The following is an 11816-nucleotide window of genomic DNA, read 5'->3' as shown; positions in this document are numbered from 1 at the left end:
GTAGCTGACACACAACTAGAAACTGGCATTATACATTCCAGTTATCACAACATCATTTCAGAATAATACTCTGGGTTTGGCATTTCATTCTAACTAAACAGAATAATATAATGTTTTGCTATAAATGTGCAATAATGCCACAGCTTTTAGAAGAAGCTCCACGTGCCAAAAACAACAAGAATAAACATGTGGTATGATGCTATCAAAAGATAATCTTTATTATTTTACATTTTACCTCCATCCATCCATTTTTTCCCGCTTATCTGGGGCCGGCTCGTGGGGGCAGCAGCCTAAGCAGAGAAGCCCAGAACTCCCTATTCTACATTTTACCTAATTTTTATAATTTGCTTCTGGAGCCAACAAACACGCATTAAAAAAAAATTAATCACACTGCTTTGCAGTGTATTATCTTGTAAATCTGAATATCCTGTTATTCAGTAAATATTACATTAACACTAAAGCCTTAAATCTTAGTGTGGGTTATCTTGCAGTTGCTTTAGAATTCACTGTAATCTCAAAAGCACCAAGCCTGTTTTAGCATCTAAAAGCAATAACAGATTATTCAACCGAGGAGAGTGATTGTGTAGGATGTGTTTTCTATTATCTCAGTGTGGTGATTGGATAATGTGAGGAAGCTATGAGGTGATCTATAGTTGCTGGAGATGAGATGAGTCTGCTACACAGTGCCTGCAGGGTTGGTTGCAGGGTTGGTTGCAGGGTTGGTTGCAGGGTTGGTTGCAGGGTTGGTTGCAGGGTTGGTTGCAGGGTTGGAGTTGGGTGGACTCAGTTTCATGGTATTAAAAAAATCCACCAGCTGACCTGGTACTTCAGCCAGCACGGTCTTTGCCAGCGCTTCCTTCGGTGCCTGAAGAGCAAAAAGAGTCAAGTCAAAAACAGTGAAGAGGAAAATAATTCTACATGTTTTTAACTGATTCCTTGCACGAGTATTGAACACAGCAAGGAGAGAGTGATGGAAATGAAGAGAGCTTAAAGGAAAATTCCACACATTTTAATAAACATTGGATTTCAGATGTTATCTTGACACTTTCTGAGGCTGTAATTATGTCACACTCCAGCAGCATACTTTTGAGGCCGGTGGTAGGCTAACATTAATCAAAACTCCTGGACCGATCAAAGATGTGCTCAGCTGCTTATCACTTTAACAACAAAGTGCCGCTTTAACAGCGTTACGTAAATAGAGGAATTTTCCTTTAATATAAGTCAGAGTGCCACCAGTGCCTTTAACCAGAGCCACAGATCCTCAGTCAGACAGTACGACAGACTTTGTTGTACCAGACTGATGATGAATCGCATGCTGCAGTTTTTCGTGCAGGTGAAGGAGAAGTTAGATGAAAGCAGGGTTTATGACTTAATATTTCTGAGGTACCCCTATGAAGGACTAGGATCTTGGGGAGGCTTCAGTTTCAATGAACTGAAGAAGGAGGTCACTTGCTGAGGTAACTCGGCCAATACGCTTTGGGCAAGAGCCTGGCTGGGCGCCTGAAAAGAAATGGATAAAACAAAGCAAAGAGATAAGCTAAAGCTGTTTCCACACATGCGCTGTAGCTCTGCATGTTTCCAGACATTACACAGGTTGTGGTAATGCATCTGTCAGTCTCAGTCAGACTGGACATTAAACGGCCGTCAGCCTCCCGGCTCTCTTTTAACAACGTACTCATGTGGGAAGAGCCCATGAAACCTCCTCTCCTACACCAAACAGCATATTTCACTGGCATGAAATGTAAGGCTCCAGTGAGGCAGCCCATAGAGTGGACTACACGAAGCAGAGACCCAGCATTAGCACACCCAACTTGGGACTTACATGGTGTAAGTGTGGGTTTGCCCCGCCTACACAACCCCACAGTTCACCCACACTTTCCCACTGTGGGCCCACATGGGCATTGTTCTTGGGATGTGGAAAATGTGAGAAGGGACATTTTCTGGTTGTCCGAACATGTTTCCCGCAACATTTCATGTGTGAAAACAGCTTAGATGATTTTTAGGCTGAGGCGCAGGCAATCCCTCACTTTGGATATATATGATTAACTGGTATTGGCTCGAGAAACACTCTGCTCCGTTTAGTTTGTAATTTTAATGTCAGCTTAGAAAAAAACAAAAAAAAACAAAGTACATGCAATGTGGACAGAAAAATCAGGGGGACACCCAAAGCTAACAGCATCCAGAAACCTGGTACATATAGATATAAAACAAAAACAACAAAAACTTGATGTTTTTACTGTCACTTACATTTTGAAACTGCCTGAATGGTACAAACTGGACAATGTCTCTCATGGCAGCCTCGCCAGTGAGAGAGCGCAAACGACCATCGTCTCCATCCAGGAACTCCATGGCACTGAAGTCCGCCCCTCCGACCCCGACGATGATGATAGACATGGGCAGGCGAGATGCGTTGACGATAGCGTTGCGCGTCTCGTCCATGTCCGTGATCACTCCATCAGTGATGATCAGCAGAACAAAATATTGCTACAAGAAGACAACAACAACAAAAACACAACTATTACAGCAACATGTAAGCAAGAAGCTTTTGAATCCTCATCAAAACTCTGATATTTGCTCAGTTCTACTGCTTAGTGCCCCTCGAGCATCAGAAAGCCCCATCCCCTGTTATCCTGTAGCTTTGATTAAGCTATTATCAAATCACCTGCTTCAATGTGAAGATTATACAACCATTACACTGACAGGACTGCCTGAACCAAATGTTTACTGAGAGTATAAATGAGGTAGTGAATTCATAACCCACTTTTTCCCTTATTAACAGGACAGCATATGTGGCCATGATGTAAGATTAATTATTTTCCCAAATACAGTATCCAATAATGGCTCACAAATTCCAAGAGATATTGCAAACACTTGCAGTTTTTTAGTTTTGGATTTGGGATGTACAAAAAACATTTTTGAGTTTGCTCGCTCCAAAAGCAAATGTTTTTGCAAGGTTTTCAAGTTGAGTGCTAAGACTTTAACACACTATGATCTTACTAGAACCGATGACTAAACATATGAATTTGTAGACTGCACTACTCATGACATTACTAATATCTCTTACTCTTCAGTGCAGGCTGGAATATTGCAAATGCTCACAGAGTTGTAGAGTAAAAGGTAACCTACTAGGCTCATATCCTTCTACTCCATAATGTTGGAGTTTGCATTATTCACAGCATAGAACAACCCCTATTTATCTTATACCAGCCCTTGGTGCAGTCCCTCAGTTCATCCACTGGGTGGGGTTGTATGCTAAGCATGCATCAATCGCTTATTTTGTCAATTGTAGATGGTCCGCATGTTAAAGCATTAAATTAAATTTCAAATATGAAACTGAAAGCCCTTGCCTACAGTGAGTGAGCTGAAGAGGTGAAATACTCACAGCTGCAGTGGTCTGCTGGAGGGCTTGCTTTGCAAAGCAGGCCACGTGGTTGATAATCGGGGAGAAATTGGTGGGGCCGTACAGTTTGACTTGAGGCAGGCAGCTTCTGTAGGCTTCAACCACACCTTCAACACCTACACACACCCATACAGACACCATTGATTAAACACACTACAATCTGAGAACTACAGTGTACTAGGGTGCATGTGTATAGTAAGTAATGAAACATCAGCTCCAGTGCATTTATCTGTAAACACACCTGCACAAAATGGATTTGATGGGTTGAAATTGAGCGGAAACTCATGGGAAACCTGTAACACAATAGATTATAACAGAGAAAAATCAGCAAATTAGAGCAAACATCACAGGTTCACAGTGTGATCTAACAATGTCAAAGCACAATCTATAGTATGGTAACAACCAAAAAATGTGTCATTTCATATAAACAGAAGCTTTACCTGCCATGTGGGTGGAATCTGGGCTCCAAAGCCAAATGCAGGAAACATCTTATCACTAAACATGAAAGACAAACCAAAAGCTTATTTGAATTATGAGCCATAGATTTCATTGCCAATAAGTTGATACAGTTATCAGCCAAGTTAAATGAGTCCCTATCATACAACTCTACTTAAGTAGCTTTAAATATCTCATAGTTTACACTAATAATACCAGGTATGTGAAATATATTCCTACCTGTCATAGTCCTGGATGACATTACCCACTGACCAGATTGCAGTGAGATACTCATTAACACCCTGGGGACTAATGTAATGCAGAGACTGGGGTGACCGAGGATCCCCGTTGGAACCTGTGAAGTCAACGGCCACCTATTGGCAAACATACAGATGAAGCTATAGAAAACCTTACTGCAAAGATGAATGAATGAAAACGGGAAAGAAACAGAGAAGACGAGACTCACAGTGAAGTTAATCTGACAGCCTCCCATAATATAATCCAAGAAGGTATACTCCTTCACCACCTGGAACAAATATACTGGTCATCAAGTCAGTTTAAATAGCAAAAAGCAAAAACAAAACAACAACAAAAATCAGTACCACACCTGGCACAGCTTTACGCTCACAACACCAGAGTTCTTGTAGCCTTTCTTCTTCTGTTTCTTTTTACTGTTGATGCATTCAAACTCTGCCTGCAAGAATAAAACCACAGTAAAGGCCACATTCTGTTGCAATGTCAGAGACCAAAGGGCAGTTTTAGCCATCAACTCAAACACAGTGCAGAAATGTTTGAGCTGCCCACATATTGCAGTACTTTCATACCGGAGAAGTGTGTGAGGCTTCTTGGAGGCGTTTCATTGTCGTCTCAAAGACTCCAATAAGATCATGTGACCCGTCATTGTCGTAGTCGTAACACTCAACCTGAAAACGGGCAAAAACATTTGGTCGTGATCGAGTTAAACTGGAGGGGAAAAGTAATAAATAACCAGACTTTGCTAAGAATACTTTCTCTATGGAAATGGGATTATTCTCAGTAACTAGGAGGCCTCCGAATAAAAACTAAAAATATCCGCAGTGCTGGATGCCATTATAGACAAATGAGAAAAGGTTTGGTGAAGTTCCTCTCTGCAGACAAACAAAACAGAAGAAACAAACAACATGCAAAGGTAACACTCAAATGAACACTTTGTACTCCACGTGTTCTTGAAGAGAGGCGGACAGTAAAATGACTGGACTTGTATGTGTTGCTTTTCACGAATGGTAAACTTGATAAAAGTGGCGAGCACCTTGCAGAGACCCCGCCTTGTTCCCAATCTGCTCCTTTCACGCACACATCACACAGGAAACGATGGAGAGATGTAAAAATACAAATACTTTGATTCACAAATAACTCACTTGTCCTCTATGGTGGGAAAGTGCTTCCTTCCTGACATGTTTGCTTCAGAGGTTAAAAAAAAATATCATCAAGCTAATTTGTAACACGCTAGTTACTTTGTATGTTTTGAAGTACCACTTACTCCGACAGCTCTAAAGCAGAACAGTGAATTTGAACTCAACAAGAAAAATCTGAGTGATTGTAGGTGCCCAGTGGATTGAAATCATTTACTTACTTTTATTGGCTTCTCCATGTCTCCTCCACAGAGAGACTGCAGAGGGATTCGAAACGGCCTCCATGTTGGATTCAAGTTGTTCTTCACCACCTGAGAAAAAGTTCATCACAATCAGATGCTGCAGGATACTACAAGTCCAGTCGGTCTGGTTTAGTCAACATGTCACTGGAGAAAATGTCAAATATGCTCCTTTTATCTCATCTGTGGTTTGTTGATGCTGTGTCACCAACTGGTAGGCGGCCCACCTAATAACAACAACGCAAAAGCTACAGCTACAGTTTGTTATCCAACAAAGGAAATTTTAGTATCAGAAATACAGAGAGTTCTTGATCAGGTGCTGGAGAGCACCACATGGAGGAGGAAAAATGTTTTTTCCCCTCTGGAGCTTATTTGGTCTCAAACAAGAGCCCAGTCCTTCCAAGAAAGAAAAGCTATAAATACACCCTCACATTTGGATCAAAACCGGTTTTCAGTATTTGAGAAACAAAGCACAGGCTTAAGTTAATGCCATGACTCACTGAACAACAACAATATAGAGTCTGGAGCCTGACTCTAAAACAGAGTCAACCCCCTTCTCAAAATGCCAAACTTCAAAATTTAAATTAACAGGTTTACAACCTGGTACGGAAAACTGTTTGTATCAGGCTCTCTAGCTTTTATAATCACTCACCTGTTTGGTTAAGACTTAAAGTTAGGGTGTGGCCTCTTTGACAGGTAGATGAGAAGAGACAGCCTAAAGCCATCTGCTACGTCTCACCTCCACCAAATCCAGTCACTAAACTGGAGTGTTCTGCTGTTAGTGCCTTATGGAACATTGTAATTGTATTATCAGATAAATAATACATCCTGTTGTGAGGTACACACTGCCAAGAGAGAGATGTATGTAATTCACCGATAATTAGCAGCTATGTGTGTCTGAGCAGTTGCTAACTAAGCTAGTGTTAGCTAATAATAATTGTGCAAAAGCTGTGTTTAACAGTTACACCATCAGAAGTTCCTCTTTTCACCCTGAATATTGAGGGTGAAGAGAAAAATCACTGTTCCTCCATCAGAGAAAAGTTAGAGATAAGGAGAAACTTTGGTCTTCTGCAGATAGTTTTTCGCCATGACTGCCATAATTGATGGGTCATTGCTTTACTTCCCATATCGTTCTTCATGATTTCATCCACCTTGATGAGATTCCCAGTTTCAGACACACTGAAGCATCCGCCAGCATAATATTCCCACCACCATGTTTCACTGTGGAGATGATGATGATCTTTGGGTTGTACGCCTCTCCATTCTTTCTCCAATCATAACAATATTGAATTGATACTTCTCGCTGTAGCTCTTGACACTCAGAAATGCTGTGATAACTTTGCACATCCATCTCCTCCTCTGTGAGCATCAATTCTTTTCTCAAGTCAAAACTGATTGCTTTCATTTTTGGCATGACGCTTTCTCCAGTGACAGCTCAAACCTCTCCTGATGTTTTTATAGTATGTGTAAATTTAAAGATAGTCTTCCCCTCTTCATTTTACAACCTCTGAACATTAAATAGCTAAAATCACATCATTGCACAGCAATGGTCTGTGCTACAGCTCAATGAAAAGGTCCGTTTATCAGGGTACTAATAATATTGACCCCGGTCATTTTTCTGGAGTAATTTTGTTATTGTGTGCAAATAGAAATAATGTGTCTTCTAAATATATTAGTTTTCTTTAGAAGTAGGGCTGTTCGATATGACGATATATATCAGATGATGATATAAAAACGTCTATCGTTTCATTTTACGCTATCGTTTGTTTCGTGGTGTCGCAAAATAAACTGTTTACGGCAATATTGTTTCATCGTTTTGATGGTCACTGCAGTGGCTATATTAATTCCTTAAAGTTCTCTCTTTCTCTTATATTTAATATAACCACACTATGGACGGACAAGCGCCTGTTTTTATGCGTTGTGGTTAGCAACAACGACGGTAACAGCATCGCGTGTCCGCTTGTTTATGTTCCACATTGACCTTTCACAATAAAGCTCAAGATCCTGTTGAGACTTTTCAAAATAAACTGAATCACGTGAAAGAGCAGATTATTTACGGATGAGAAGTAAAAAAAGAGCCGCCAGGTGCTAAAAAATAAACCTTAGAGTCAAACGTTAGAACAGGCTTCTCCCCGCAGCACGCCGTGTAATAAATACTCACAAAGAAAACGGCGGCTGTTACAACTTATGTCTAAAAATGTATCTTTTCATGCATCGGTTAAAACACTCGACTCACAGAATTTAGAGAAAATGTTACATTTTTGTGATTTATGTCGTTATCGGGACGATAGAATTCTTATATCGGGATATGAGATTTTGGTCATATTGCACAGCCCTATTTAGAAGTGCCCTGTTAAAAAAACAAAGCACTTGGTAGAATTTTGATCATTTTGTCCTCATCTGTGTATCTAGTTACAACTTTTAGTTCTGTTTTTTGGTATCTTTTGGATAGGCAGGAGCAGTGTAAAAGCTTTGTGTTCACCTCTGTTCTGTGAGCCAGCTGCCAGCCTGTTTCTGTCTGCTTGTAGAACTCCAGGTAGGGGTCGGACTTTCCAAACAAATCCTGCGTACGAAAATGAATAAAGGGAATGAGGTCAATAATACTTAAAAATGAAAGAATGAATTTAAGTTATAACGCTGTATCAGCCATACCTTGTTGTCTAGTTTTCTTGCTGCCACTTCAAAATTCACCACCCTATTGTCTTTTATTTCCTCTGCATTGATCTATAACACAATTAAAGATAAATGACTGAGACAAAAGCAAAACAACACCATCCAACTGTTTATCTGCAGCTTTCTGCATCACTCACTGTGATGGTCCCTTTCCCTGCTGGTGATTTGTTCTTCAACACAAGCGGTCGGGTCAGTTTCTTACTAGATACAACCTAAAAGCAAGCAAAAAAACATGCACTTTGACAAAGACAATTAGCCACAGCAAAAGAATTTGAATGAATAGGCTCAGAATGAAGACAAGAGAATAAATGAGTAATACACAGCAGCCTGCAGACCATTAAGCAAATGACAAATCGGGCATAATGAACACATGAGGTCACATTACACTGATAAGAGTCGAACCAGCAACTGCTTATCAGGGATGTTAATGTTTCATCTGCAACATGGTAACACTGTAGTGTCCTCTTACAGCAAAGTATAAGTCCTACCAGTTTTGCACCTGCAAAATCTTGTTTACTTCATTTAACAGAAATGAATTCTGAAATTTTGAACGCTGAAAACCTTCAGCCTTACAGAAAGAGGAAAAGAGAAGGAAACCTTACTTGGCCCAGGGTGCATTCTAGTTCACCCAGGAAGTCATCGTCAGTCAGGTCAATTGTCTTGTTGTCAATGTCATAAACTCCAAACTTCAGCTTTTGCACTATTTCAAAGTAGTAATCAACGACAAACTTCTTTGCGAACTTTGGGCTGAGACAATTCTGGACTTTCTCTGTGCGACCCACCTGTTAGAAAAGATTGCATCAGTTAGTCAGAGAGAAATTAGTGCTGTGAACTCTTCACAAAGCAGTAGTTTGTATTGAGACACACAGTGAGGAAACAGGAAATGGAAACTATCCCTTCAGGGGGCTTTTAACACTGTTAACAATTAACACTGAACTGTAGCTTTTCTCCTACTACAGTGATATAACCGATTGCACCTAGAGAACATGTGGGCTTTCCAATATCCTGTCTTATCAGCTTTCCAGTGTAGGGAGAGACTCTTAGGAATCTATCTGTTCCTTTCAAAGTTGGTATGGAATACAGGCTCATGATGGTGGGTTTGACACTCAAATCATTTAGACCTGCTAAACACACTGACCTCATACCACTGAGAATCAGAGCTGTTCATTAACAGGACACACAGGGGGTCTGACTTTGAGCCGACGTCTTTGTCCAGGAGGTTCTCACAGGACACAGTCAGCTCCACCTTGGTTACACACTGGGCAGCCATGTCTGACTGGTAATAAACTGGGAAGACAACAACATAGAGGTGTTAAAAAAACACACACACATTGCACTACACAGTACTATGAGCCCTGATTTAACAGTAAGTGGCTGTGGTAATGTTTAGTGAAGATCGTCCTGAAATACTGACATTTTTGCGTTTGTTTACGTAGGTATATAATTGTGACGCTACTGTTAGCCCTCCCAGCCTCCCTCTAAACGAAACCATTCGTGCAGCTAGGCAGTGATGTTGTTCTAACACACAGACGGGTTTGTTTTGTTTTTTGTTTTCGGGAGGATTTTTTTGCTTCGACATTACGTTTAACTATTAGCGGTCTAACGTTACACTACATTAGGGGTGCTAACGTTACACTATCCCGTTATGACTAAGGTAGCCAATGAATTCACTTATGTACAATGCTTCTCTGCTGCACAGTGTCTTGGAAAATGTGACACAACCATTAATGCCGTGCAGTGGGTGTGGAGCAGAAAAGCTAAAGAGCACTTTAAAAAAAAGACTGCTCGTAGGCTCACAGGGCTAATAAACTGACAACTAACTAGGTTAGCTGGTATACCACGTCAACTTCCGCAAAATTAGTAATAGCTAGTTTAAATTCAGGCTTACCTTTGAAAGTGTGAGACGCGTTATGGGACTCACGGAAAGAAAATATTGGCTACTATAACCGACACTGGTAACACTCCCTTGGCATAGTGCTCTTGTAAGGAAAAGTAGCTCCCGTCCGCTTAATCTCGAAAGCACGAAACCACGCCCACCACTTTAAACGAACAGGGGCGTCACCAGGAATCTGTGTGTGCGGGTGGCTGGGTGGGGGGCTAAGGGCAAGAGGGGGATATATGATCAATCTGATATAAAACCAGTGTAAACTACTTTAAACTCGAGTAAAGCCAAAAAACAAAACACTGGGTACAGTTTTCAAACTCATATGCAGTATTTTGTCCTGCTAATGATCTATTACGTGAAAAGTGGAGCTGCACAAGAGTTTAAACATACTTTAGTGTTGGATAATGGTTTTGCAAAATATGGGGAAAAAAACTCTCACTTTTTACTTCAGCAGTGGCGGATCTAGAAAATTTTACATTGGGGTGGCAAAGGAGGGGCAAGAGATCTCGGCAGGGTGGCACATCTTCAGTGATGTATGTGTAAATCCCCTATGTGTAAATGGACTCAACAAAATATCCACAAAAATGCTTTAAAACTATTAATTGCATCATTACCTCTTCTAAGGAAACACAGACAATTGCACAAGCAAAATAATTCCAAGAAGACCTCCTTCCAAGGTTCCAGGAATGTCACAAACTGGATGGGCACTCTCTGCCATTTGCTTTGTTTCTTTCAAGAAGTCGTATTGTATGGCACATCTCAGTTTGTAAGTCTTGCAATTCAGAGTCATATATGGAGAAATGATCTCACCTATCTATAATGGGAAGGAATATAGAGACTGTAAAGGCATCTTTGCTGTTGACATTTGTTTTCTGTCCAAATGTAGATAAGACTAAGACTATCAGATAGTCTGCTAGATGTTTGTTTTGGTCTTTTTGATTTGGCAATGGTAGAAAGATGGCAACTACTGCATGTTTCAGTGGCTATACGCCACAGCTCATCAAAGCTCTCCTCTTTGAGGCAGTCTTCAAACGTCTGTCGGAGGGCTTCATTAAGGTCAGCTGCTTTGGCAGGGTCCACATTTATTGACTGGAGCTTCTCAGACAAAATCTTTGTTTCACGTAGAAATTTTCTGAAGACCATAAGGAGTCCCGTGGAGTCAGTCTGAGAGCGTAATCCTCTTGCATCTACAGCATTTTGTGGATTTTCCTCCAGCACTCTCATTACTGCAGACAACCTGCCAGGAAGGTTTTTATGCGTAGCAAAGCAACAGGACCACCTAGGGTCACTCAGTTTTGGTCATTCTTGTGCTGGCATACCGAACATTTCTTTTTGAATATTAATCTGATTATTGTGATGTGAGCCTGACATGAATGTATACAGTCATGTCATGTATAAAACATGCAGCTTCTGCGACATCTTTCACAGAGTCAGCACCACGTTCTCTTTATATTACATCTCTTACTTCTCCAGACATCAAATGATCTTCTCTCTTAAACTGGAAGCATCCAATTGTTCTGCTCTTTGGTATTCAAGGAAGCTCTCCTGAGTCGCACCATCATAATAATATCTTACAACTAGAGACGACTGCTCAGTTTTTGTTTTTTATGTCCTTTGTCTCATGTGTCAAAATAGAAAAATGTTAACTTTCTTTAACATTCTTGAGGATTTCCTCACTCACCACTTCAGCCAAATATCCCAGAATCTCCTTTTGAGTGCTTTTGCTGATATATTTTGCGTTTGTGGGACCTTGTGACGGTCGTCTTTTCACTAATGCATCATGTTTGCTTATT

The 11816-nt window shown here is 40.6% G+C and overlaps 1 protein-coding gene across 2 annotated transcripts; it reads right to left on the bottom strand.

Moving 5' to 3' along the window:
• Positions 1–257: 257 nt before the first annotated feature.
• LOC102196895 (copine-3) lies at positions 258–10164 on the bottom strand. Of its 2 annotated transcripts, XM_005752376.2 has the most exons (17): positions 10027–10164; positions 9277–9425; positions 8741–8920; positions 8276–8350; positions 8118–8189; positions 7948–8028; positions 5448–5537; positions 4660–4758; positions 4443–4529; positions 4302–4361; positions 4076–4209; positions 3841–3895; positions 3642–3693; positions 3383–3516; positions 2248–2484; positions 1388–1500; positions 803–865 (listed from the first exon to the last, which is right to left on the bottom strand). In XM_005752376.2, exons 2-16 carry the CDS (start codon positions 9406–9408, stop codon positions 1390–1392), a joined length of 1599 nt encoding a protein of 532 aa, XP_005752433.1. In that variant the 5' UTR covers positions 9409–9425; positions 10027–10164; the 3' UTR covers positions 803–865; positions 1388–1389. The 2 variants fall into 2 exon arrangements, with proteins under 2 accessions (XP_005752432.1, XP_005752433.1); XM_005752375.1 differs by lacking the exon at positions 1388–1500 and having other exon boundaries at positions 258–865.
• Between the last annotated feature and the right edge of the window lie 1652 nt (positions 10165–11816).

Source organism: Pundamilia nyererei, unplaced genomic scaffold (assembly GCF_000239375.1).
Source record: "Pundamilia nyererei isolate P.nyererei 1_Seehausen unplaced genomic scaffold, PunNye1.0 scaffold00355, whole genome shotgun sequence".
In the NCBI taxonomy this organism is placed as follows: domain Eukaryota; kingdom Metazoa; phylum Chordata; class Actinopteri; order Cichliformes; family Cichlidae; genus Pundamilia; species Pundamilia nyererei.
This window is presented reverse-complemented; position numbering and strand designations above follow the sequence as displayed.

Bases quoted from the DNA above. Each gene is read 5' to 3' on its own strand.
- LOC102196895 (XM_005752375.1), bottom strand. From the start codon at position 9,408: ATGGCTGCCCAGTGTGTAACCAAGGTGGAGCTGACTGTGTCCTGTGAG. The intron at 8,029-8,117 runs GTATGGCTGATA...TTTCGTACGCAG, and splicing joins CAAGAAAACTAGACAACAAG to GATTTGTTTGGAAAGTCCGA. The intron at 4,210-4,301 runs GTGAGTCTCGTC...GTTTGCCAATAG, and splicing joins GCTGTCAGATTAACTTCACT to GTGGCCGTTGACTTCACAGG.